The sequence below is a fragment of the Trematomus bernacchii genome, unplaced genomic scaffold, assembly GCF_902827165.1.
Source record: "Trematomus bernacchii unplaced genomic scaffold, fTreBer1.1, whole genome shotgun sequence".
Classification (NCBI taxonomy): domain Eukaryota; kingdom Metazoa; phylum Chordata; class Actinopteri; order Perciformes; family Nototheniidae; genus Trematomus; species Trematomus bernacchii.
The window spans coordinates 13,266,956-13,293,301 of record NW_022987648.1 but is presented as its reverse complement, the minus strand read 5'-3'; the positions used below and the strand labels follow the sequence as shown (position 1 = coordinate 13,293,301).

General features: G+C 40.2%; 1 protein-coding gene across 1 annotated transcript in view; it reads left to right on the top strand.

Annotated features, from left to right (window-relative positions):
- Positions 1 to 2,151: 2,151 nt before the first annotated feature.
- stxbp5l (syntaxin binding protein 5-like) overlaps positions 2,152 to 26,346 on the top strand; it is a 159,910-nt gene continuing 135,715 nt past the window's right edge. Inside the window, 1 exon segment of the mRNA XM_034134174.1 lies at positions 2,152 to 3,087. Within this exon segment, the coding sequence (XP_033990065.1) occupies positions 2,920 to 3,087 (168 nt within the window). The 5' untranslated portion in view covers positions 2,152 to 2,919.

Genomic DNA, 26,346 nt, shown 5'->3' with positions numbered 1-26,346 from the left:
GCAGGACGTTTTCAAAACCACCACTATTCTCTTTTTCAAACACAAGTGTTAAATGGCTGAGTTCCATATAACCTGTGGGTAACTATTGGAGCATCACCCAACCTTAAAACATGGAAGCAGGTAGTATAGTTAATTGAAGCACAAGCAGTTTTATGATGGTTTTGAAAAAACTCCTCTTTTTATTCCCTTCTTGACATAGCATCTTCTTCTCACCATGCTTTGTATAAAAAGGTGAATTGAGGTCAAAGTAACTACTGTATGTTCTTCAATGTATGGCAACATATTACGCAATGATTTTCCAATATCACTCAAAGACAAAAATAGATACTTAATCACATTATATTGCCTGGAGTACAGCAGCAAATAAACCAAAATAACCAAAAAAACACAAGTTCTGTATTTCATATTCCTTGATTGCATTGTAATTATTTGCTGACACCATGGGAGTAAACCATAACCACACTTTCTCTTAGCCAGACTAAAGTGCTTGTTTATGAGGTTAAGGGGAGTGCTGGGTGCCGGGTTTTCACATTTTAAAATAAGAAAATGTGTTAAATCCAATAAAGGATTCTTTAGTTTTTCTAATTGAAACAGCAACATATTGTATATAAACATTACGGACAATAGATGTGTTTTAAAGGACACCTATCATGCTATATTTGAACAATATATTGTAGGGCCATACCTATATAAAGTATATAAATATAGTTTTTTTTTCAAAATACCAAACAGATCCTGCATTTTAGCCATGCCTCATTTCGCTCCATTTGCTCTTTCCAGCACTGTTTTTGCAGGGGGCTGATTCTGTGAGCTGCAGCTGACCACGCCCCCCAGGAGAGGGGAGCGTGCTCTGAACAGCTGCTGGGCTGTCAGAAGAGGGGGGAGATCTCCGTCCTCCGTGTTTTATTATATTATTATATAGAGTCGTTATTCATTTGTTTTAAAGCTCAATAAATAACAAAGAAGACCTTTGACCAGCACTTTTCTAATTTTGTTCGGAAGATTTAAACTTTAACGGACATTTTGACCGGCGAAAAAAAACCTAACTGAAACGCTGCCGCACGGTCCCCTCGTTCCTTGGAAGAGGCAGAGAGGTGGGTGTTTGTCATCTGCTGGTGGACTAACCGGAGAGAATTACAGTGCTTGCCTCGACGGGGAGGGATTGCATTGAATTAAAGCAGCGGGAGCAAACGCTTGCCTCGGGGAGGGAGAAAAAAAGCCAGAGCGGAGAATAAATAGAAGGGCAACCATGGCAACCATGCGCGGGAAGTCTTCTTCGCTGCTTTTGTGGCAGACTACAGCGCCACTTACAGGCCTGGCATATGTACTACAGCGTCTCCAGCGCTTTCGAGCGGCAATGGCCGGCCGTGGCCCAACCCCACATTCCCCTGATAGGTGGAGAGTTGGCCCAATAGCCGTAACGCCACCGTCCTGACGTCAGTAACGTGTTCAAATCTGGATCAGTTTTGATCAGATCCGTTGCAGCCCCGTTTTTAGAGATTTGGGTATGGAGGAAAATAGAGAGGGTTGTGTTTTCTGACACTTGGTGAGTTCCCTGGAACACCGGGGACACATATTCATGTATAAAAGACGTACAAAAGTGCATTTTGCATGATAGGTCCCCTTTAAATCAAGTGGGTGCTTTTAGAACAGCTGTTCCAAAGCTGAAGAGGTTTGGAGACTGGTCCTTCAAGCAACCCACAGTCTCTCCTCTAACTGTGTCCTGAGGGTTTAACAGCTACAGTACGTATGAATTCAGTGATTTGCAAAGCTATGAGTGTTTACAATTAAATATAAAAAATCCAGTGAAGAGAAACAGTCTTTCTTTTTTAAGGAGTTTTTTTTTTTTTGGTTTTGGCTGGTACTGAAAACAATGGACAATATCTAATTCTCCCACTCCACTGATCCTATTGATGGAGACTTCCGAGCAAACTGACAGGAAATTACCAGCTGCAGATGGAAGCAGTTACAAAAACTTGTGTGGATGATTTTGTTGTAGGGTGAATAGGTGAAGCGTTTCCCAGCTTATTTTCCTTAATCATTCTGCATCTTTGATTAAGAGCGTGCACCAATCGCTGGTGAGGGATGTAGAGAGAGAGAGAGAGTGAATGAGAGAGAAGGGGGGTGGTGGGAGGAGGGGCTGACTGGTTTCTCAGCACCGCGGACAGCTCCAGTCTCCTGCCTCTGGACTGCAGGGAAGCGACGATAATGCACAGCTGGATGAAGGAAAAAAAAAATCAAATCAATCCATAGATTGACCTCCAGTTATCACTGCCATCGCACAGCATCTTGTTTTTGTCCCCTCTTCCTCTCCTCGATGGACTCGTTTCCCGGCCTGACTGTGGAGTCCAACCGCGTTTAACTGCATTGCCTCTGCGTCTCCAGTGTTTTCCCCCTCCTTCCCTCCCTGTTACTGGCAACCAAAGTGCTTTCTTTTTTTTGGCGAGGGGAGAAGTGGATCGACCTGCTCGAAGTTCCTCTGATCGCTTCTGCTCATGCTCGGCTCCCCGGTTTGTGTTAAGGAGTGGGGTTTCTCTCCGAGCCCGGGAGTGGATGTTACTTTAGGATGCAGAAGGAAGAGGAAGTTGAGTAGTTTCGGCTCCGTCGGAATATGAGATAAGCGACCTGCATCTGCAACATTGGCTCCAAAACCCCTCAGATCAGAGTGGCTCAGACGCAATCTTTGTCTGTGTGTGTGTGGACAACAGCCAGCAAACAAGATGAGGTGCCTCTATGACTTTCTAAATTGCACGTAAGAGAGAGAAACAACACAGAGTGGTTCTTTTTATTCTGCTACTGCTGCAGGAAGCGACGTTTTCTTTCTCCGGCTGCCCAAACGAGTTTTGCATCTGAGAGGAGACTCTGGGAAATCAAAGAAAGCCTAATTTCTCTCTACACCTAATATACAACAAATAGAAAATGAAGAAGTTCCGGAAGGTGTTGGACGGCTTGACCACCTCCTCTCCGGGAGGCACTATGGGATCCCCATCGTCCGGCAGCGCGGCCGGGACCCCCACCGCGGCGCCAACTCCTAAGGAAATCGACATCCAGGAGACCCTTGTGTCAGAAAACTTTCAGATGTGTAAGGTGGGTCGATCAAAAATATTTTCTTTCATTTTAAGGCAGTAAACAACCAATAACGACTTTCTTTGTAAGACAATGTAACATCTTGGATTCTGGTTTCCCCCAAATTCACCTACATGATGCGTGTATCAAAATGATGTTATGTATGGATTTATGAAGGGGACAGAAAAAGTTCAGCTGCTGCGCTTCGTTTGGTAACGTGATGTTCTCTGTTGAAAGTTAGCTTCTGGTTTCGAATTTTTTTTCTCTCACAAAACAAAAGCTTCTGGTTCTCTCTCATCCTCAGTGACTTTTTGTTTTTAGGGCCTTATAACAGCAAGGAATCGCAGTTATTCCATTAGTCACCCAGTGTTCATCAACATAAACCCCCGTGGGTGCGTGTGCACGTTGGGTGAAGCTGGCATGTGCGTGCAGTGTTGGCTTCTTCCCGCTATACGGCTTCAGCACGCTGCATAGGCTGCAGTAGCCTACACACATGTGATATAAACAACCCAAAGGAAGTCAAGGAATAGCAGCCTCCCGTTGCATCAGCTGGCAGGCACGAATGGTGTGGGAGCGATGACATAACTGGTGTCCCTCCCTTGCATATATAACAAAAAAAGTGCACAGCAAGCCAGCCGTGGGACCCTGCAGTACTGTCCTAGCTGATGTGCTTTTCACGAAGAAGGAGGGAGAATGAGGGAGGGATGTGGACGGTTAGAGGTGGGGGGGGGGGGGGGGGGGGGGGGGGGGGTTGGAGGTATTTATAGCAGCCTCTGCCGCCCATTGCAGCCCTTTTTCTGGATGCATCTTTGGAGCTGACTGCAGCGAACATTGCTCAATAAAGAACACGGGGAGAATGTTTGGATACAACTGTGAATAATTCATTGAGAACCCAAGAGAAACAGGGTTGTTCATGGAGCTATATTATTATTGGCCAGACTGGCACTAGTGGAGGGAGGGGGAGTTCTATTTTGTTCTTGTCTGTATAGAGGAGGAGGGGAGGAGGAGTAGGAGGGAGGTTGATTCACAAGCTGAAAAGGATGCTGCAGAGCATCCTTGCCAGGCAGACAGGGAGGAGAAAGTGCCGGTAAAGAAAAAAATGAATGATTGCAAGGCCCATGCAGGAGGCTGCTGCTCCTTCAGTGATTGTTGTTCATGGAGCTATATTATTATATAGCCATGCATGGCTGTTATATAGAAGTTATAAAGAAGCCTAGTGTGTACAAAAAAGCCCTCCATTCCCACCTACATCACATTTCTTCACAGGGTTTTTTATTTATTCTGTGCAGGTGCTGGTTTGAGTTTGTAGAATGTACAGTGGTTACAGTGAGATGATGTGTGTGATTTATACATTATATTTTGTCACATTTCTGCCACTATGACCATTACGTTTCTATAGTCCTTTGTTTGGGCCTTAATCACCATGGCAACATCAAGCTTGACAAAATACTCCCCTCAGGTGTAGTGTCAAAACATGCTAAGACACACTATCTGAAAGTAATAGTTAAATAAAGTCGGTATTGTTGATGGATGTACAAAGTGTGCAAAAGCATTGTTGTTGTCGAAGTAGGGAAGTGCTTTCTCATGTCTTGCCGCGCAGAAGGTGGGATGTAGACATGCTCACACAGTGGCCTGAAGAACCATGACAAGTCTGGGGCTTTTAACTTTTTCCTCATTCATGCAGCAATTAAATATATGCATTCCATACAAGCCAAAAACTGATTTGTACACATTTAGGTTTGAGGGGGATATATGTAAATGTTGAGGTGTCGGATAAAAAGAGAAATGGTGTATATTTGTTCCCTATTTTCCCATGTTTTGTGTCAGTGTGAAATGTGTCCAGTATTGAGTGAGAGCCTTGCAGCTGTCAGACGCCAAAGAGGCTGCAGTGTTGTCTTTTTCCACACTCAATATACATCCACTAGAAATACTTGTTTTTGCCACTGACAAGCTCAGAACATTTTTATTTAACTTATACTTGATCCTGTTTTTTTGTTTTGTGTCCAACCAAGGCTCGCTTGGAGAAGTATTTTTTCTGAAATATTGTGTCGCATCAACATTGTTGAAATGATGTCATGAAATTGAAAATCCTTTAGAAAACACAGAGCTCGTCTTTCTGTACTCAAGCAAAACAAGCTGTGACAACCAATGCACTCCTGTCTCCAACTCTCATTGTTGATTGCTCCATTTTATCCGGCAACTAGTCACATGACGCATTTTCAAACCGACCAGGTCATATGAAATGTAAAGAAAAACATTTATTTCTCTGTAGGGTCTTTTAATGTTGTCAGACCCTGATGATACCAATCTGAGAAATCTGCATAAACAAACATGGGTGCAGCCTTCTTACTTGAAAAAACCTTTTAAAGGTAATGAGCATAATCCCTTAATGTAAACACACGTGGCCCTAAAATTGGTCAGTAGTTGCCAAAAACGTATACAGTAATAACATTTCTGGAAGGCAGCTGAGGGAAATACAAGGCACCACCCACATTTTCCATTTCCATTCATTGCCCCAGATATTTTTAGATCAGATACACACTTTTATAACAGGGGGATAAATCTGTGAGCCGGTGCACTGTGTGTGTGGGAGGGTTTGGCATCTTAGCTAACTTCTCGAAGTCAGTCATGACTTCTGTCCTCGCTGTGCCATGTGGGAAGATGCAACAACCCTTTTTTGTTTGGATCCTACAGCTTTTCTTTGGTTTATGTAATGTAGCAATGTTTGGTGCGATCTCACTCAGACTGGAGGTGTAAAGGTGGGAAAGAGGAGGGACAGAGGCAGCTGTGAGTCTGATTGAATCTATAGGTTTGTTTCAGTTTACAGCAGTATGTGTTCATTTGTATTTGAGAGAAAGTGGTATAAACAGACAGAAAACAAAGTGTTAAGAGTGTCTGAGTGTTGAACTGAATTCCATTGTGTTGGTGGGTTGAATTAATTGAAATGAATGATATTATTGTATATAATAAGACTGATGACTCACTTTACAGCAAAAGGAAAAAAGACAAGAAACAGGCTTGTCTCATGTCAGTAGTGTGTTGGTGTGATAGTGTAATGGAGCCAAAGGGAAGTACAGAAGGAAGGCAGAAGGCTGAGTCATGGTTAAGGCCAAGCAAGTTTTATGGATTTAATGGATTTAATTCTCTAAAAGCGCTGACAGCTTTCAGGCTTTTGGACTAAATAAAACACTCTTCGCGCTGCAACGCTCCAATGCGAATAATTTGTTGAAAAATAACAGAGAAACATTTTTGTCCAACCCGAAAACCGAAATGTTCCCTACATAAAATCCTTCATAAATACATCACCCTCAAATGCAAAACACGCATATTCTAAGCTGTACTCTAGAAAAGAAACAGCACTTTGCCTCTGGCTAAAACTGCAGTACAGCAACCCAACAACGAGGAGCCAAAAAATGGGTAAAATACTTCTCTCAATATTAGTTTAGCAAAGCTGCAGAGTTGACACAAGCTTGTGAACTTTGGCGAGGCTGTGGGCTGCAGTGTCTGAATATAAATCCTGCAGTCCGGAAAGGGCACAGCGTGTACTCACATACAGTGTCTGGAGACCACAGAGAACGGACAAACTGTTAGCACCAGGTATGAAAGAGAAAACACTCTGACAGTGAGGCAGGTCAGAGGGAATAACCTGACTTATTTAAGCTGTCAGGAAGGGCATGAAAGAGCATCTCAGAAAAAAAGTTGTATCTGAAAGCTTTTCATGCCTTTGACTGGGATGGCTAATTCAGCCTGAGCCATATTGGGTTCCTACTGGTTGACCAAACAGTAGGAAGCTTTGCATATGATCTCTGGTGCTACATGATGACAGAATCAGGATTCAGCGTAAACAGCTTGAATCATGGATCTGTTCTGTCTCCTTTGAGAGTTACAAGCTGCTGCTGATGGTGGTGTAATAATCTTCGTATGTGCTTTATTGCAAAGAAGCCTCATTCGAGTGCTATGCATACAGAAATGTGGCTGCTAAACAGGTGTATCCCTTGATGGCCAGCCTCAAGTGGATTTTCCAGCACTCATCATGTCAGCCTGCTTAAGGATCGGGACAGTTACTTTGCATAGTTGTCCTTTGCAATTTTCTAGATGTCAAACTAGTAGAGCCCTTTTGAAAAGAGTTAGGACACAAAGCTTGAAGCATGAATGCTAAACACTCTGCAGGAACTGACGACCAGTCAGCAACTAGATTAATGTCTCAGATAATTGAAGGTTTACTGAAGGCGAAATCAGGAAGAGACTAAACAAAACCTATATTTAAGTATACAAGTTGGCTGAATTTCAATCTTTAAATCCATACCTCGGTTTAAAGTCATTTTTATTCAGGTGTATGTTATTTCTTTTCACTTCAAGGTTCTGTGGTTAGGAAAAATGTAACTATAGAAAAACAAGAGAGATAAATTAAAGAATGTATTTAAAGAGCTACTGATACTGCCCTCAAAAAGTAATTCACAGTAAAAAGAACAACATGTTCAGCTTGCATATTCCTGTTTTAAAATACATTTTTAGAGTCTTTGAGTGTATTGTTCAATGCTGTTACAAAGGTAGTTTTTGCCTGCCTCTCAGTGACCATTATTTAAAATGCAACAAAGATTGGTGCCCTAAAACTTTGCCTAAAAACTGTCACAAAAAACTGCTTTGAATTTTTTTTACAGAATAACAAACATCACCTCTAAGACAGAGTTTTAACACATTATTTTTGATTATAAGCATCACAGAAGTCATAGGACAATTTCACTGAGTTGTAAAAATGCTGTATACATCTTATGTATCTGAAAAAAGAACCTCTTCACATTTGGAAAACCACCAGCCAGATGTTTAACACTAATCACCAGCGCCTGTAGTGACTGTCATTTGCATTCTGGGAAGTCTCTACCTCAGCTGACTTCATTTAAAATGAATTCGCCCTTCTTCTTTTACCCTATCACTTCTCTAAAGTGGAGTACCCACTATAGAATTTGAATCAATGAAAAGTACTGGTTTCTATATTCATATTCAAGTCCTGCCTGTCACTGTGAAGAACATGGTTCTAAACCTCGTTAATTGGAAAATTCTCAATATACTCGTAGTCACGAGTCGGAAAGATGAGCTCATACTTGAATGCACATCTGCTTTGTGAGTTATATTGAAGTAGAAGTAGTTTAGTCTATGCCTTCAACAGTCAGGTGTGTGACGTATGAATGCATCTTTATAGAATCAGAGATTAATACACTTGTTAAAACTTCAGCAAATCAACTGTTTCATCAGATTAGAAATAATTATCATTATTTGCAGAACCACAAGAGGTATTTTTGTGGAAAACTGGGAGAAATAAAACCTACTGTTTTACTTGCTGGTGGTTTCAGGTCTCTCCAGTTGGACCTTAATGCTTGAACTCAGCAAACAAGGTTTATTTATATTTCTTTGATCCAGAGTTATAAACTGCATTACTGAGACAACTTTTCCCATTTACATTTCTAATCTCCTTATCTCAAAGCCGAAGTATAAATCCCCATGACACAATCAAGTTTAAAATTAAATTACATTGTAAATGAAAAATACTCCCTAGAATGATTCAGAAGGACTTATTTTACGGAGGAATTTAGTTACTTTGCATCAAATCCTAAAGCCAGTCCCTTAGAAACACAAATGGACATGGCAGAAATATCTCAACAACTTTTCAATAGATTGTCACAATATTTTGTTGGAGACATTCATGGGCAGGTCAAACTTGTATGTGTCTTGTGAAATAGCTTTTCAACTTTGTGGTGACTTGCACCAAATGTGTTGAGAATTTTTTTTCCACAAGACAAATCATCAGTAGTGTATTATAAACTATTAGCCAAATTGTTTTGGTATGATTGCTCACGTTGTACATTTTACTGAAGAAAATATTTTTTGTTAAACTCATGTTTGAATCTCAGAGTTTAAGAATTGGCCATCCTCTGCCTTTCTCCTGATTGTATGATACATGGGTATGTAAAGATGGCACTCTCTTAAAAAGCGACCCCAAGCTTTCATGGGTGCGTCTCACATTACCATGTGTGGGATCAATTAGGGAGGAGTTTGTGTCTGTTTGTGGCTTAAAATAAGAGACGTGTGTGTGTGTGTGTGTGTGTGTGTGTGTGTATGTGTGTGTGTGTGTGTGTGTGTGTGTGTGTGTGTGTGTGTTTGGTACTGTATGCAGTATCCATCCCCTACAAATCACTTAGGTATTTGTTCTTTGACGCTTGAAGAATCCTCTGCCTTTCTTATAATTATCTCAAAATTAAATAATAATATTCTCCTAATTATTATTATATGAAATAACTTACATTAACATGTTCAAATAACATACAACACAAGCAGAATATTATTTAGGCTGTTTGGCATGAGCAAAAAATGACAAAAACATTATAAAAGTATTCATAAGACAAGACCCTACTGAGACAGAGGGTGTATCTCAATGTCGAGGAAGGATCCTTCAGAGCCACTATTTCAAGGATGCTACGTCATCGAATCCCGCCGAAGGACTGTTCCAATGTCCAGGATCCTTGGAATTCTACAGAGGACAGGGGGTGTTTCTCAATGTCGAGGACGCTTCCTTGGTAGGACATGTCCTTCCGAGTCAGGTCCTTCAGAGGCTAGGCAAGAATCCTTCCTAGCATCGGAGAACGAAGAATGGAACAGGCTAGCAGGTGTGCAGGTGTGCGTCATATGCAAGGCCCGGCCTTACATTGAGCCACTGAACATATTTACATTTAAATGTGTACTGCCTGGATTCAGCAATTTTCCGCCAAAGAATTTGGAAATTGGTCCGTGCGCAAAGCATTGTGGGGCTTTTAAGACCGCCGAGGATACACATGTGCATCCTCAACATTTCCCGCAACGAAGGACTCAGTCCTCGGTAGAATTCCAAGGATCCTGTACATTGGAACTGTCCTTCGGCGGGATTCGATGACGTAGCATCCTTGAAATTGTGGCTCTGAAGGATCCTTCCTTGACATTGAGAAACACCCTGAGGATCCTTCAGAGCCACTATTTCAAGGATGCTACGTCCAGGCAGTACACATTTAAATGTAAGTATGTTCAGTGGCGTAGTAAACGTGCACATGACTTGTTTTTAAAGTTTATAGTCCGTTTGAGTTTTGCCCGTGTGAACGCAAACCGAACCTTCTGAAAAATGAAACAATGTAACAAAATGTCGTCTGGTGCGCACCAGAGAAGCGGACTATTAGGTTTGAATGAGACCTTAGAGCGTTTTGCACTATGTGCATACATTAATTCAAATGAACCTTGTTTTGACTTTGCCTCTTTTGTTGATATTTGTGCTTTATGCTACAATGTGCACCAATATGTGTAAAGAAGGTTTGCAGACATCAAGTATGATATATGAATGGAAAGGATGTACAGAAACACTTTTTTGGAAAACTATGAGAATGAAGAAAGGTGATTGAAGATGATAAATGATTGTAAATGTATGTATACATGTAATATGTAAGTAGGAATAACTAGCGGAAATGATTTAAAGGATAATCATTAATCAGCAGTAAGTAAGGGGTGGGAATTATAAGTATTTGCTTCCTCCTGTTCCCTTTCGGACACATGATTTATTATTATTATCATTATGAATATTTGTATTGAATATATAAATATGATTATGAATATTGATAAATACTGTATTCTAACAATACGGTATTCTGTTTTTCACATTTGTTTTTTTGTATTTGTTTTTTTAATCTATTCGAAATAAAGATGGAAATGAAAAATGAAATGAAATACACATTTTATTATTGATTGGTGATGGTGACTTTATGATTTTCTTATGACTGCTTATCCTCCAGGACCTTTTCAAGGCTGCAAACAGAAGGAGAACGTTTGATGTTAGTTAAGTGGTTCTGTCCTGGAGAGATGATCATTTTACAAAATACAGTTACTCAAGTACATCTTCGATCTTCGCAAATCAGTTATGAGTCTTCAAACAAACGCGCTTAATTTAAGGCGGGGCCTTGCATATTACGCACACCTGCACACTTGCTAGCCTGTTCCATTCTTCGTTCTCCGATGCTAGGAAGGATTCTTGCCTAGCCTCTGAAGGACCTGACTTGGAAGGACATGTCCTACCAAGGAAGCGTCCTCGACATTGAGAAACACCCAGAATCTATGATGTGACAATGGTGTGGAAACACAAGCCTTTTTATAATTTTCTACTTTGTTTGTGACAGTGTGTGTTTGAAAAAGGAACAGCCGCACATTTTTGTGTGGGATTTCAAACTGCTTTGTCCATTCTGTATGCATGTGGCAGCAGACCACCCGCCTCACCTCATTCTGTGCAAATATAATGGATTGAGCTTTTACAGCCATTTACTTCACTCCATTTTCCATCACTTCACTCTCATTAGGTCTGTTAATCCATTAATCAACCACAGCAGTAATTCCTCTTTTGTGTGATGTGTGGCTCCTAATGAGAACTATTCAAATGTATTTTGATATTTCTAAAGGGAACCAGTCAAGTTACAATGTATTATGAAGGAGAACCTAGGTAACATTTGAGGCCCCAACCTTTTCTAAAAAGGTTCACCTACATTGCATTTGTATTAAATCAGTTCTGTGGCTGCATCAATGTTCTGGGCAGAAGGAAGATTGTGGAAGTCAATCATCTAGAAGCACTGTTCACCTATTTTGTATAGACCTTCTATAAAAGGCAGTAAATGCTTTGAAAATTACAGAGATGTTTAGCAAATGGTCAAACCATTTTCTGTTGTTTTTTCATCCTTCAACAGTGAAACATCCTATTCATTGATGCATATTATCACACATGTATTGCCCTTTTTGTGCATTTTACTGTCAGGGAAAATATGAGCATAAACAAACACTATGTTTTAGTGTGTGAATATGACTGCTGAGATGATTGTGGAAAACAATCAATTTAGAACTGCAATACCGCAAAGCTTCAAACCACCATACCGTTTCTCCACTGCTTCTCTGAGTGGTTAGTGAATCTCTCTGCTCTTAAGTGCTATACTCTCGAGCACTTGACAAACCTCATCTACTTGATGTCTCTCTAGAAATATCTAAACGGTGTATGCAGGAGCTGGAGTTTTTTCCCCCTTTTTACAATAGAAACACAGCTCAATATAGGATTCTAGGTATCTTTACTAGTAAAAAATGCAGATAAAAGTGCCTTGCATCCGTGTTTAATAAGTAAGAGAGACAATATTAAAGGAGGAACACACTTCAACTGCAACCTAATCCATATTTAGTACATTTTTACAATTTTCTTAATAAAGTCAGCTGAAAAAACTATATACATCTAAAGCAATAATAGTAAAAGTAACCCATTTAGGCATATATATTATATCTTTATAATAATATTGCATTTTTACAAATACTCATTCTGTTTATTATTCACTTTCTATGATGAAGATTTGCTCAACTGACCAAGAAAATGAGTTTTTTACTCTGGGTCTTTGCGAAGTGCCGTGATAGCGTGCAAGCTAATCACTCAAGCTAATCACATTAGCTTGCAGTATGATTACTTCAGATGAAATCTAAATCAGTTTAAAATGTACTATCATAAACATTTCAGAAAGCTTTTAGAACCATACAGAAAAAACATAATGACAGGAACAACTACAAACATTATACATGTTTTCTTAGAAACCAACCTCACGTGAATGGGGGTCCTTCTCAAGGGTCATAAAGGGCAGAGTTGACATGTTACATTATGGAGTCGTTGGTAGTAACATGTGACTATTTCATCCAGTCCTACTCTTTCAAATAAGCCTCAGGCATGATGCATGATGCTGATGCAATGACTGATTCAATGATATGCCTGCTGCTGTGGGTAAAAGGTTGAACCACATACAAAGTGCATCCACACATGACTGGTTTCTGACCCCTCATCTGAAAGCACAACATGAAGCCCCAGTGTACAATCACAACAATTCCCTCCTCCGTACCCTTCACACAGAGGCAATTGCTTCTGCTTGTGTTATTGAAATGATGTGTTGCTTTTTAGCCCACGCTTTCATCTGAAGAGACACCTGCTTAACATTCAGCACATTTGACCCTTGAATGGTTTGTGTTAAATGCTTCCAATTTGAAAAACATCTGTATTCTTCACCTATCTGCATTAATGTCATATATCTATGTGTGGTTTTGTATTTATAATCATCTATGCAAAAAAACATTTATTTGATGCACTATGAATGCATAAGTATTACAGATGCATATACAAATACAAGTGTTTACGTACAAATCCCTCTTGCCACTCACATAACTCTGTGTAGTCTGCAACACATACTGTACACATGAGCCCACTACAGTCAGCTGGGAGGGAAGCTTATCCAGCCTCATTTATTCGTTTAAAGATTTCCGGAGCTATCACACTGCATTCTTACCCTGTTCACATTCCTGTGCTGTTCTGTGTGTGCATTCATGTGCCTAAGAGCATGGAGGAAGTGCCTATTTGATCCCTCAGCCTCAGAGAAGAATGAAAGTCCTTCCCTTCATCGTTTGGTTTTCAGCATGACAGAATTACTCCCTGAAATCATTGAATCACCTTATTCATGGTAAAGACAATGGCGAACAAAACAATAAGGACTTTTTTTACAATCAAAATAGCATATGGTAGACCGTACTTGCCTACTCCAGCATTTCTTTTCTTTTTATCTCAGCCTATAATTGAGAGACAGTTTTGACCATTTATCTTCTTTTTAACTTTTCTAAAAATATATTTGTATGTATCTACATTTTGAATAGTTGTTTGAACTTAAAATGACAAAAAATACAAAATTGCCCTGGTTCCTGAGGTAAACCTGATGGTTACAATGAACTATACATGCTGGTTATAAAATAGAGGCATGAGTGTATCTTATAAGAAATGAATGTGACCCTGCTGTGTTGTGTAACCACTGTGTGTTTCCACTCGTTTCCCACATTCAGAAACCCCTGATCTCCTCTTACACCCCTCCCTTGAACATCTACTCTACTCCCCACGTTCTGAATTGCCTTTTTTTTATATGGTTCTGCTCCCAACTAGATCAAAGGAATTTTAAAGCAACCTCAAAATATCTCCCTTCAAACACTGATGGGTGATGCCTTGTGTATCTTTGATGGGCGCTCTGACTTTGTAACGTCTCTATAAACTATAATAGATGTATGTGATGGGAATACTCTACTTTTCACTGCACAACTGTCTCTCATCCTGACGTTTGGCCTGAAGGGACAGGTGCTAAAACACCTGGATGATGTAAAGGCAAAATGTGCATGCACAAAGGCAACACACACACACACACACACACACACACACACACACACACACACACACACACACACACACACACACACACACACACACACACACACACACACACACACACACACACACACACACACACACACGTATAATGTATAATGTATTATTTTACATTTCAGCTGACGTTTAAATTCACCCTGACATCCATTACGTATATCTAACTTGAATGAGATGAGTTCATACGGTAATACAAGTAGACAACAGCTTAACACAATTTAAACACACCTTTTTTTAGACACCTATTTCTTTAACAAAGTCAGAATTTCAGTCAGAAAAGGTAAAACAAGTACGCTGGATAGCTCACCTGATAGAGCTGGTACTGGGCTCATACTATATATCTATGGGAGTTGGACTATATATTCTTTCTATATATTTAATCAGGTATAAGGAAAAAAACAGTAGTCCCAAATGCTATGTCCTCTCAAAATGTTACTGTAAGAGCAAATCTTGGGGAATTTTTACTCTTCAAACTAGATAGTCTTTCGGCATGAAAGAGTTCAAAGACACCTTAATTTCATGCTTTTTACTTGGTCTCCAGCTCAAGTCTAGAGTGCAATTTATGCTCACGTTTTATTTATTTTTATTTCCAATGCAGTTAATCCCTGTTTTATTTGACCAAATTATAATTCCAAAATGATGACGACTGTCTACTGAAAAAACATGTAATTTTTGACATGTTTTACCACTAAAGAATGTTAACATAAAGGAAAAAATACATTTTTACATTTCACGTTATTTAGCTGATGATTCAGGTACATTTTTATTACATGTCATTTAGCTATTTTAGTTTCCTTTCAATTCCATACACATGCCTTGAACAACTGAACATCTAATTGGTAGACACCTATTCATATTCTGCGCCACAGTCACCCATTTAATTGTGGACTGGGGTGTATAGCAAGATGTGCAGAGTGTTATAACTCATTTTTGCTTCAACCAACAGAGGACCTGTGTTATTCAGGGTTCATGATGGTGGATTTACATACAGTATTGTCATGGCAACACTAAAACATAGGTCACACGGGTTATCTTCATATTAATTCATTTTCTCAAGGTTTTGTTTTCAATAATATGGTAAGAGCTTTAAGTTCAATATAAATAGTCTGGATTAAAAGAGAATTGCATCTATGAACACCTCCCATTATATTATATTATATATAATGATAATATATATATCATATTATATTATATTTAGGTTAATTTAACATTTATACAGTAAATAGTTGTGATCATGGCACGAGGATCAACAAGTGAGGCATTGTGATTGCAAAATAATTAATTGCAGCATTTTGTTTTTGTGGTGACAGGTGATAGCAATTGATTGTACTGTACTGTGCTCACTCACCCACTTGTTGTGGTATAACCAGTACCCAAGGCCTCCCATATAACAGGCTAATGTTGAGAATACTTCTTTATCAGAATATTACTTTTGCAATTTATTTGTATTAACTAATAATAAATGTAGTTTTAAGGAACGATGTAAGGACATTTAATTTTAGGCAAATAGCAATTTTATTCTCTGTGAACTGTAAATTAAAAAACCATCTTATGAATTGAAACTACTATTGCTATACAGTTATTTACACTACTACAATAAGCACTTGTTTTTTTACATGATTACAATGGAGGCAAGGGATTAACACAGATGAAAGCAAACCAGATGACTGTATGCAATGGCAAACCACGTGATGTATTTGTCGCCTTTTATGGCACGGTTTTCTTTCCATACATGCGCAGTTGCGCACCTGCAAGCAACGTATTACTGTCAACTCAAGGTTTGCACAACGCAAATTATTTACTGGCTATTGTTTTAATGTTAACCCGAGGGAAAACTCGTTGATGACTTAGTTTGTTGGACAAAAAGTGTGAGTCTTCCACCACAGTTGTTTCAAAAACAAATTCTCTGCAATACTCAATGATTTGGCCCCCCTAAGAACAACCAGGGTAAAAAATCGCGCTGAGCCGTGGATGCACTCCGGCATACTGACCGCCATGAAAACCAGAGACAAAAAATGCTCTGAGTTTCATAAAAGTCAGTCAATGCTTTCCAAAAGCACGAGCAGTGAACTCCAGGCCCACGTGACTGAACTAAAAATTGAAAGAAACAGACTAAGAAATGACGTAAGCTCCATGATCAAAACTGCCAAAAAGAATTTCATCAATGACAAAACTGAGGAAAACAAAAATAAACCCTGTGAACTTTGGAAATTACTCAATAACCAGCTTGGCTGCAGTAAAAAACTCAAAACGAGATTTTCAAACTTAAACATAAAGACAGATAACAGGCTCATCACAGACAAACTGGATGTGGCCAAGTACTTGAACATTTTTTTCACAAACATAGCCACAACTCTTGTAAATAAATTACACTCCCACTCAGGGCTTTTTGGAGTAGATCACATCATGACCTACTACAAAAACCTAGGGGTACGCAAAGATGATTTCAGTCTAGCAAGGGTAACAACAGCAGAGGTACTCATTAAACTGAGCACCCTCAAACCTAACAAGGCCACTGGCCATGACAATATCCCCTCCAAATTCCTCAGAGACACAGCAACCGCCATCTCACCAGTCATAGCTCACATAATTAACCTCTCCATAAAACAGGGAAAAGTACCCAAAGACTTCAAAATTGCAAGAGTAACCCCCCTGCACAAAAAGGGCAGCAAATTGGACCCAGGCAACTACCGCCCTGTTTCTATACTTACCTCCATCTCGAAAGTCATGGAAAAAATAGTATATGAACAGGTCGAAAAGTACCTCGCGGAAAAGAAACTAATCTATGAATTTCAATCTGGCTTTAGAACATCCCACTCCACTGACACATGCCTTCTTTATTTGAACGACCACATCAAACAAGAGGTGGACGAGGGTAAATACTGCGGCATGGTGATGCTGGACCTACAAAAGGCTTTCGACACTGTCAATCACCCCATTCTGATTGACAAGCTAAAAGCAATTGGTTTTGATAAACTATCGGTGAGCTGGATGCAATCCTACCTGGAGGGGAGAGAACAGATGGTGGAGGTAAACGGTACTCTGTCCCCCCCCCCTCCCAGTGAGCTGTGGTGTTCCACAAGGAAGCATATTAGGTCCGTTACTGTTCCTAATTTATGCAAATGACATGTCATCAGCATGTGACTGCAACTTGTTCCTGTTCGCGGACGACTCAGCCTGCTGGTCTCTGACAGGAGCAGATTGCAGGTTGAAAAAACCCTCAGCTCCGAGCTCGGCAGAATCTGCACCTGGCTCGCCGATAATAAATTATCATTACACCTGGGTAAAACAGAGTCCATTCTCTTCGGTTCGAAACATAATCTCAGCAAATCCGACGACTTCTCAGTTGCAGTGGGTGACATTATTGTCACAAGTAAGAAGGAAATTAAATACCTAGGATCTATTCTTGAGGCAAACCTCTCCTGTGACAAAATGGCATCCAATGTAATAAAAAAAGTAAATCAAAGAACTAGATTCCTATACCGGATCTCCTCTCTGGTAAACAAAAACACCCTGAAAACTCTGGCAGGAGCACTCATTCAAGGGTACTATGACTATGCTTGCACGTCATGGTACCATAGCACCTCCAAGGCGCTAAAAATAAAACTTCAAACATCGCAAAATAAACTGGTCAGACTACTGCTTGACCTTTCATCTAGAACCCACCTCACCTCTGCCCACTTTGACAACCTAGGATGGCTTAGAGTAGACGACAGAGTACAGCTACTTGCAATGGGCCTGGTCTACAAGATCCACTACACCTCTATGGTACCCATGTACATGTCAAAATTCTTCCCAAAGGTCAAGGAATACCATGATCATAACACCAGAGGGAGCTCCACAAATCATGTAAAACCCAGATTTGGCACAAAAAAGGGGGAATACACGTTTCGCAATTATGCCACATCAAGGTGGAACGCACTTCCCACAACTGTAAAGGAAAGTAAAACTATACTTACCTTCAAAACCTCTCTTAAAGAGCACCTTTGGGGGAGAGCATTGCAAAACTGGCCCCGGTAATGGTACAAATCTCAACCTGTCGTACAATGGACAGCTTCCCCCCCCATCTATGTATATACTCGCATTTTAGACTCTGTTACTAACTATATATCTGTAGACTTGGTATGTCTTAAATGTCCGGTTAGGATGTATTAGAACAAAATCTAAAATGAAAATTGTAAATAAGCCATCTGTATGTAAAAAACCACCTGTATGTAAATTGTAAATAAGCCATCTGTATGTCAAATATGTCTTATATGTCTTAAATGATATGATGAATTGGAAATGGGGGACCCTGATGTAAACAAGACGAAAGTCTTTCTCTGGTCTGCATCCCCTTAACAATTGTATGTTTTGAGCTGTACTGTACTGTACCCAATATACAAGCTGTTAATACACTTTTCAATCAATCAATCAATCAGAAAGGGACTGGAAAGTAGAATAGTTAGCTAGTTGGAAAATGTGAGAGTTAGCTGTTAGCTTAATGTTTGATATGCAGAGCTAACAGCCCTTAAAAGGCAGAGGTGAAGGCAAGCACGTCAAATAAGGACTGAGGAGCTGCAAATAATTTCAAAGGTTGGTGATTGCCTCTATTTCAACATCACTATAAGATTAAACAGTATGTTCAAGTAGCCTTGCTTTATTATTGGTTGTCTTTTTTGGCCAAATAGTTAGCATTTGCTGAAACTGAACTCACAATAAAACTTTAGCCCTAATTAATAATTGAACACACCTGCTGCAAGTCTTGAGCTTTCACATTTTGGATATACTTAATTGACATCACCCCTCTTTCTACCTATTTGTATATTTCATTCTTAAGGGCCCAGTCGTGTGGCTATGTACACAGTTTTAGTTGTGTTAAAATAAAAACAATATCTTTACAAGAAACATGTAAGCCAGTGGCCTCCCTAATACAGTAGATTTCTCTCTATTTCCATTTGCTTTTCTCGTCTGTTCACGTATACTACTCTCACTATGCATTATTCACCACTTGCCAGTAGCCTACTCTTTTATCGAACAGCACATAGCAAGTGGTCCCTGCATTTATTCTCGCTCTATGTGCAAAATGCTTGGTGGGGGTGATTTTTGTGTTGTAGATAAATGTATCCAAGCACCGTCAAGGTCAGACTGTAGAGTCTGCTCACTGCATTAGTCCTGTATCCCAGATCAACAGTCTCCACTGAGGTCCTGCAGTGATGTGGCCATGTTTCATATTTCAGGGCCGAACAGTGAATTGAATGCCGACCATGAGGGTATCCTACTTTACATTTTTTTTTTTGTGAACAAATGTTAACTTTCTAACGAAATTTTCCATAGAAAATGAAAGATATCCAATCATACCTGTTAGAAAATTATCACTCGTCACCGGCTTGAGCTTCAATAACAGGATACATGTATTTATTATCCTTGCAACGATGGAAGTAGTCCTCACATACAGAGCATTTGGTACGACTAGTTCCCGAACAGTGTCCTTCAGATGCTTTATAGGCTATACAAGAGAGGGTGCTACACAGTCACAGGATGCAGGAATACCGGTTCTAAGCAGTATACAATCTTTAGTTTAGATTAGCTAAGACCCACGTCAGAAATGATCATGCTTGTCATATGTCTATCTCCATAGAGGCTGAATCATCATGTTAATCGTTGTCACATAGCTATCATATGTCTAAAACAGTCCTGATGCTCTTCTAGGTAATCATACATGTTAAGTACACAGCTACAGTTGGGCCTTTGTTATCATGTGCTACTCTGATATTGGATGAGTACATTCAGTATTTTCCCATCAATACCCAAGCCACGCCCTCTTTCATAACTCAAGAACAGTTTATAATAGACTATTATGAAAGGCTACTTCCCTAGTTTAAACAATTCTGGTTGGTTGGGAAGCCTCATCCCGTGTGACGTATACGGTTTGATTACCACTCTGATTGGCCACTGTGAATGCCACTCGTCATCTATCCTAACAGTGCTCTTATTATTGTGAGACTCCCGGGGGCAGACCATAGGGGCAGACGCAACATCTTGCTAGAAACAGCGTCTCAAGGCTTCTTAACATTTAACAACCTATTAATGATGCATACCCACTTAACGGGAAGAAACTCAGCTAACAGACGATATTAACCATTTTACCTACACGGAACAGAAGTCCAACACCAAGAGTCTAAATCAACACTTAGCAAAACGGGCTAACCGGGCTAACAGGGCTAACGGGGCTAACGGCTACTTTAGCACATAACTGGCAAAAGCGATCTTTTCTACGTCATTCTATCCACAGATTCCATTGATATAAGTCTCATCACTGTAAGACCCAAACTCACTGAACTAGCAGCCAGGAAAGAGCAAGAAAACAACTTCACTTTACGTAGCCATAATGATAATGATGTCTTACCTTTGCTGTTTTGTGATCAAAAGTTGTGTTCAAGGGCATAAAAACGGTTAATCCAATGTCTCTGTGTAATTTAAAAATTATTATTAATAATAATCCATCATTACAATTATAAATAATAAACGCAATAAACGGATTATAATGGTTAGCCGACCGGAGCTTCCGGTTTAGGAGGTGCGCACGCAGCATCTCGTTTTAACTGAATAATGGTCATGTTTACATGGATTTATGAACTGCCCCTAATTACTGCCCCCCTTCCAGAGACACACTGTCAAACACTCATACCTGCTTGGTATGACATTGAAAAAGTTACATTAAATAATAAATACAAATAAATTACAATAAAATGACTGTTGTTTAATCTTCACATCTTGTAATCATGTCTATAATTTCAATAAGAGTATCGAAAAATACCGGTATCAATAAGCAGTATCGGTACCGGTATCGGCATCAATAAAATCCTAACGATACCCATCCCTAGTCTCACCCCTAGATTCCACCGGGTCCGTCTGCGCCGCGTTACGGCTGCGCCGCGGTTTTGGTCCGGCCTCCTCCGGCGTCATACCCTACCAGGCGCGTTTCAGAAGCATTTCAGAAGCGGAGCGTCGTGCATGCAGGCTCGCAGTTTTTGTTGATTTGGGCATATTTCCTGGACAGGCTACTTTGTACAGACAAAGTTAATAATAACTGTAATATTCCAGTTATAAACGGCATGAATCAAAGATGTGTTGCTGTATTTTAGTGGTAAAAAAATGCATTCATCATCATAATTATTCTATATATATAATTTACACAGTGCCTGTAAACCGGAGGAGAACGCTGGCATTTCTCCTCCTACTTGAAAGACTACGGAGGGATAGGGTCTGCAAAATTAGTTGTGTGTGTGTATATATATATATATATGCTATATATGCTCTGAACGTTCCACTTCCTGCCTGCCCGACCTTACGTTACGGCTGTGTCGCGTCAAAAATAGGATTCATCCTAATTTTAGAGGAGCCCTGCGCCGAGACGCTTCTGGGACGCTTCTGGGACGCTTCTGAGCCGTAACGCGCCGCGTGTGGTGGAATAGCACCCATTGACTAGAGTGGCCGCGATCGCCGTGAGCGCCGCGGCGCAGCCGTAACGCGGCCGTAACGCGCTGCAGACGGACCCGGTGGAATCTAGGGGTTAGCACATTTTGAAGGCTTTTTACTCACATACTTTGTAAAGAAAACTCAAACCCTGTCAGTGTGCGAACAAGCACACGTCCCACCGTCCGGGACGTGTTATTTACAATATCGGACAAGTAGATCTTTCAATTGACTTGTCCGATGGATAAGTGACATTTTTCTCCCTTATTTATTGACAAATTATTGATAAATTCAGCTTACAAAAGGCAGAACTCATTCGCTAATTGTCCGTGTCCGCCATTGTTGTGGTTTTGCTTGTCGATTCCTAAGGAAATGCATCTCGCCGCTTTCTGTACTTTTAGACGGGGGCGGGGCGGGACGTGTAGCACAGTGGCAGGGTTGGGAAGCAAAACTCGGTTCCGAGTAGCTACAAATAACAATTGTCCGGTACCGGGATTAATAAGAGTTGTGAGGACAGGAGGCGGAGGCCGAGCCCCGCGGACCACCGCTCTCTCTCTCTACAGATGGAGCATCTTATTTCAGACAGTTTGAAACGCGAGGGTCGTGATTGGTCCGTGATTGGTCCGTGATCGGCCCGTGATCGGTTCGTGATGAAGAGCCGGCCCCCAGTCTGACTTGATACCGCCCCTGTGATAAATAAATGTAATTATTGTGAAGCCAGCTGCAATGGATCATTGATCCACCAGGGGGTGCAGTGGGGTTCCACACTGGAGCTCATGTGAAATCAACTTCGATACAGTAAGCTGGATGTCTGGCACTAATGTATAGCGGATTTTTGTTAAGATCCATATGTCACGGATAGGATCATAGTCTGTGCCAGAGGTGTGGACTCGAGTCACATGACTTGGACTCGATTCAGACTCGAGTCACCAATTTGATGACTTTGGACTCGACTTGACAAAATCACAAAACACTTGCGACTCGACTTGGACTTGAACACCAATGACTCAGGACTTGACTTGGACTTGAGCCCTCTGACTTGAGGTGACTTGATAATTTAATTCAGAGGTCTCCAACACGCCGATCGCGAGATGCCGCTAGAAGAGCAGACTCCCGTCGGGGAGAGCAGAATCTCCAGCCGCTGCAACTCTTGCTGAGAATCCTTGCAGGCAGGGGCGGGACTTTATTTTGCTGAGCCACCATGCGGCCAATCATATGCGAGGACACACTAGGATCATACCATTATGTGAAAGAAGGGTGGGGGGCAGACGCTCCAAAGACAGTAGGTGTAGTGGTACAGGCCAGCTACACAGAGCGACGGGGAGACAGATTTAAATGCAAGCGCGTCGGAAAAAGTCAAGAAATTAGCGAAAACCGAAAAAAGAAGCAGCATCTGGCTGCATTTCAATGATATTGGAGAAAGCAAAGCTGAGTGCAGGATTTGTAAAATGAAAATAACCTTCAGAGCAGGGTTTTTTTTTGGTAACCACTCAGGATTTATTGTCAGAGGTGGGAGAAGTTCAGATCTTGTACTTGAGTAAAAGTACCAGAGTGTAGGAATACTCGGTTACAATAAAAAGTCCTGCATTCAAAATGTTACAAGTAAAAGTACAAAAGTATTAGCATCAAAATACAGTTAAAGTACCACCTGCAGAGGGATCTAGATTCAGGTGTTCTTTTCCCCATAAAGACCGCCTCGCTGCACATTATCCCTTGCATAAAGATAGGTTGTGGGTCCCTTATAACATGTTGTACACAGTGGAAATAAACATTCTGGTCACCTCAACATCAGGGATCTTATCAATTAAACTCCTTCTGAATCAAACCGTCACGGTAGCATTACCTTACTGATCCCTCTTACAATAGAAGAAAACACGTTACTTTACCAGCAGAGAGAAAATAGATTATTACAGTATTAATGTGACTAATAAAGAGCAGTTTAATTATTAAGTATTATTCTGTTGATGGGTGTCATTACATTTGGTGAAAAGCACATAATGACTTGTTTAAGACTCGTTTTGTCAAAGTTTAGGACTTGGACTTGACTTGAACTTGCCCATCCTGACTTGAGACTTGATTTGGACTTGAGCACAAAGACTTGAGACTTGACTCGGACTTGAGCGCAAAGACTTGAGACTTGACTCGGACTTGCAAAACAATGACTTGGTCCCACCTCTGGTCTGTGCTAAATAAGGCATGTAATCATTTACAAAACATCACCATGTTGTTATTTAACAAAATAATGTTGTTTAGTCGAAAAAAACGAACGAGAGGAAATGCAGCCGGCTCTCCCGATTTGTAATCCTAATTTAATCATCATCTTCACCACGATCATTTATGTTTATGTTCGCCGAATTGACATGAAATCACTGACAAATATGAATATTCTGTATTCAACTTCATTGAAACGATCAGGATGGGTGTTATTTTTCCCCACAATGACCAAGTCACTGCAAATTATCCCGTTTATTACATGGCCACATTCTCAACAAAGTACGACATGACTCCCAATCTTAATTGAAATGCTTTTATGAATTTAGAAAATGTTTTTATTGATTTAAAAAATAGTTGTATGTATTGATTTAAATTGACATGCATCCGCTAAGAGAAATAGTCACTAGACACTTGACACAGTGGCTTTAGGCAAAGCAGAAAAAGAACACTCAAACCGAGAGATGAGTTATTATTACAACGTGACTTCACTATTATTTAACAACTGTTTTTATTGGGTTCTTTTATTTGGGGTTAAGTATACGTGAATTGCACTGAAGATCGTGATGTCTCCTCCGATCTGCTTTATGATATTCTTTCTCCCGCTGTGTAGATTGGGGGACCGCCGTCCTCTGTCTTCAATGTTTGACATCGCGTGAAACAGAGGATTTCGACATTCTGTATTCCTTGCTTACTTCCTTAAACCTTTTCTCCTCCTTATCTCTTTCATGACTTTTTATTTAATGCTTTATAACAGCTGTAATAGTTCGTTTAGAAATCCTAGAAACACTTTTACAGCAACTCTCATTTACGGTAACTCCTTCTGACGTCATAGCTACCCACGTATAATATATAAACAAAGTCTTGGCTTTCAGAATATGAAACTTTTATTTCCAAAATCACACGATAAATACATTTGTGAAGCTTGTAAAGGGAAGATGACAGGCACCTCACTCGCAATCTGCTCCTCCGCAGCGCCGCCCACCTCCCTCCGGCTGAAATTATGAATGTACAGTAAGGCATAGTAATCATAGATAACACGGCAGGGTCCGTTACAGTTTGTTTTCATCTGATTTCAAATAAACAAAGTCTTGGCTTTCAGAATATTAAACTTGTTTCTGCAAATTTAGATGATAAATACAACTATGAAGCTTGTAACGGCATAATTACTTAAGCGGAGAACGGAGTAAGTTAACGTTACAGCAGGCATAACAACAGCCGGTGTTTATTTTATTATTATATATAGTCGTTATTCATTTGTTTTAAAGCTCAATAAGGAAGATTTAAACTTTCACACACGTTGACCGGCGAAAAACTCTGCCCGGTTCCCTCGGCCCCCACCACGTTGAATAAACGGAAGGCTGCTTTTGTGGAGGAAGTTACAGCGCTACGTACAGGCTCGGCATATGCAGCTTTTTCCAGCGGTATCCATAAATCTCTTAATTTTGACCTCAAAGTGCACCAGATTGATGCATTTAACTTCAACATAAAGAAAAACATCTTCTGTTGTAACAACAATAACATTATAAATAGTAACATAGCTGAACATGGTATTGCACATTTAGCTTTCAGTGTTACAGACCTGAGATGTTTTTATTACATGAATTAAGGTGACTGAGGCTTTTTAACATAGACTTTTCAGTGTCCCACATACCCACATACCGTTCACCATCCCCCACCCCCCTACTGTATGTTGATTTTTGACTGTTTGCCTACATGTAAATGGGTGGCATTTAGTACCTACCCCCCTCTGAGTGAATACCTGTTGTACCTGTCCGGAGCTAAGCCCATAGGACGATGCTCTGATGTCATCACCCTCGCACATTTGTCATATGTTTACAAAAAACAATGTTAACACTTTCTCGTTCTTAATATATGCTATATTTAGGGTCGATATGTGTTGAATTTACTTTAAAATAGCAGATCACTGTGACCGGATATAGTTTTTTCGGCTTAGTGAACATGTGTTCCTTCCCCCTCGTTGACAATTCACGAGCGTCTAACTCTCTCCCCCCCCCCCCCGTCGCACCTTTTAACAGAGCCCCCCCACATATCAAATCCCAATTTAACCCCTGGCCTCTGGAGCAGAAATGAAAGAGTTTTAAAAATGTTTACGTTTTGGTAAGTTTTTAGGGAAATGTTGTAATATTGCAACGTTGGCCTTAGGTGGGAGCAGAATTTCTGTATTTCTACTCACATTGTCTGAATAAATATATTGAACAACTAAGGGTTAATTTGCAGGATTGATTGCTTACTTAGCCCTATATCAGTATATAGCATGAATAATAATCACACATCACTCATATTTGTTATGAATAATCATTTATCAT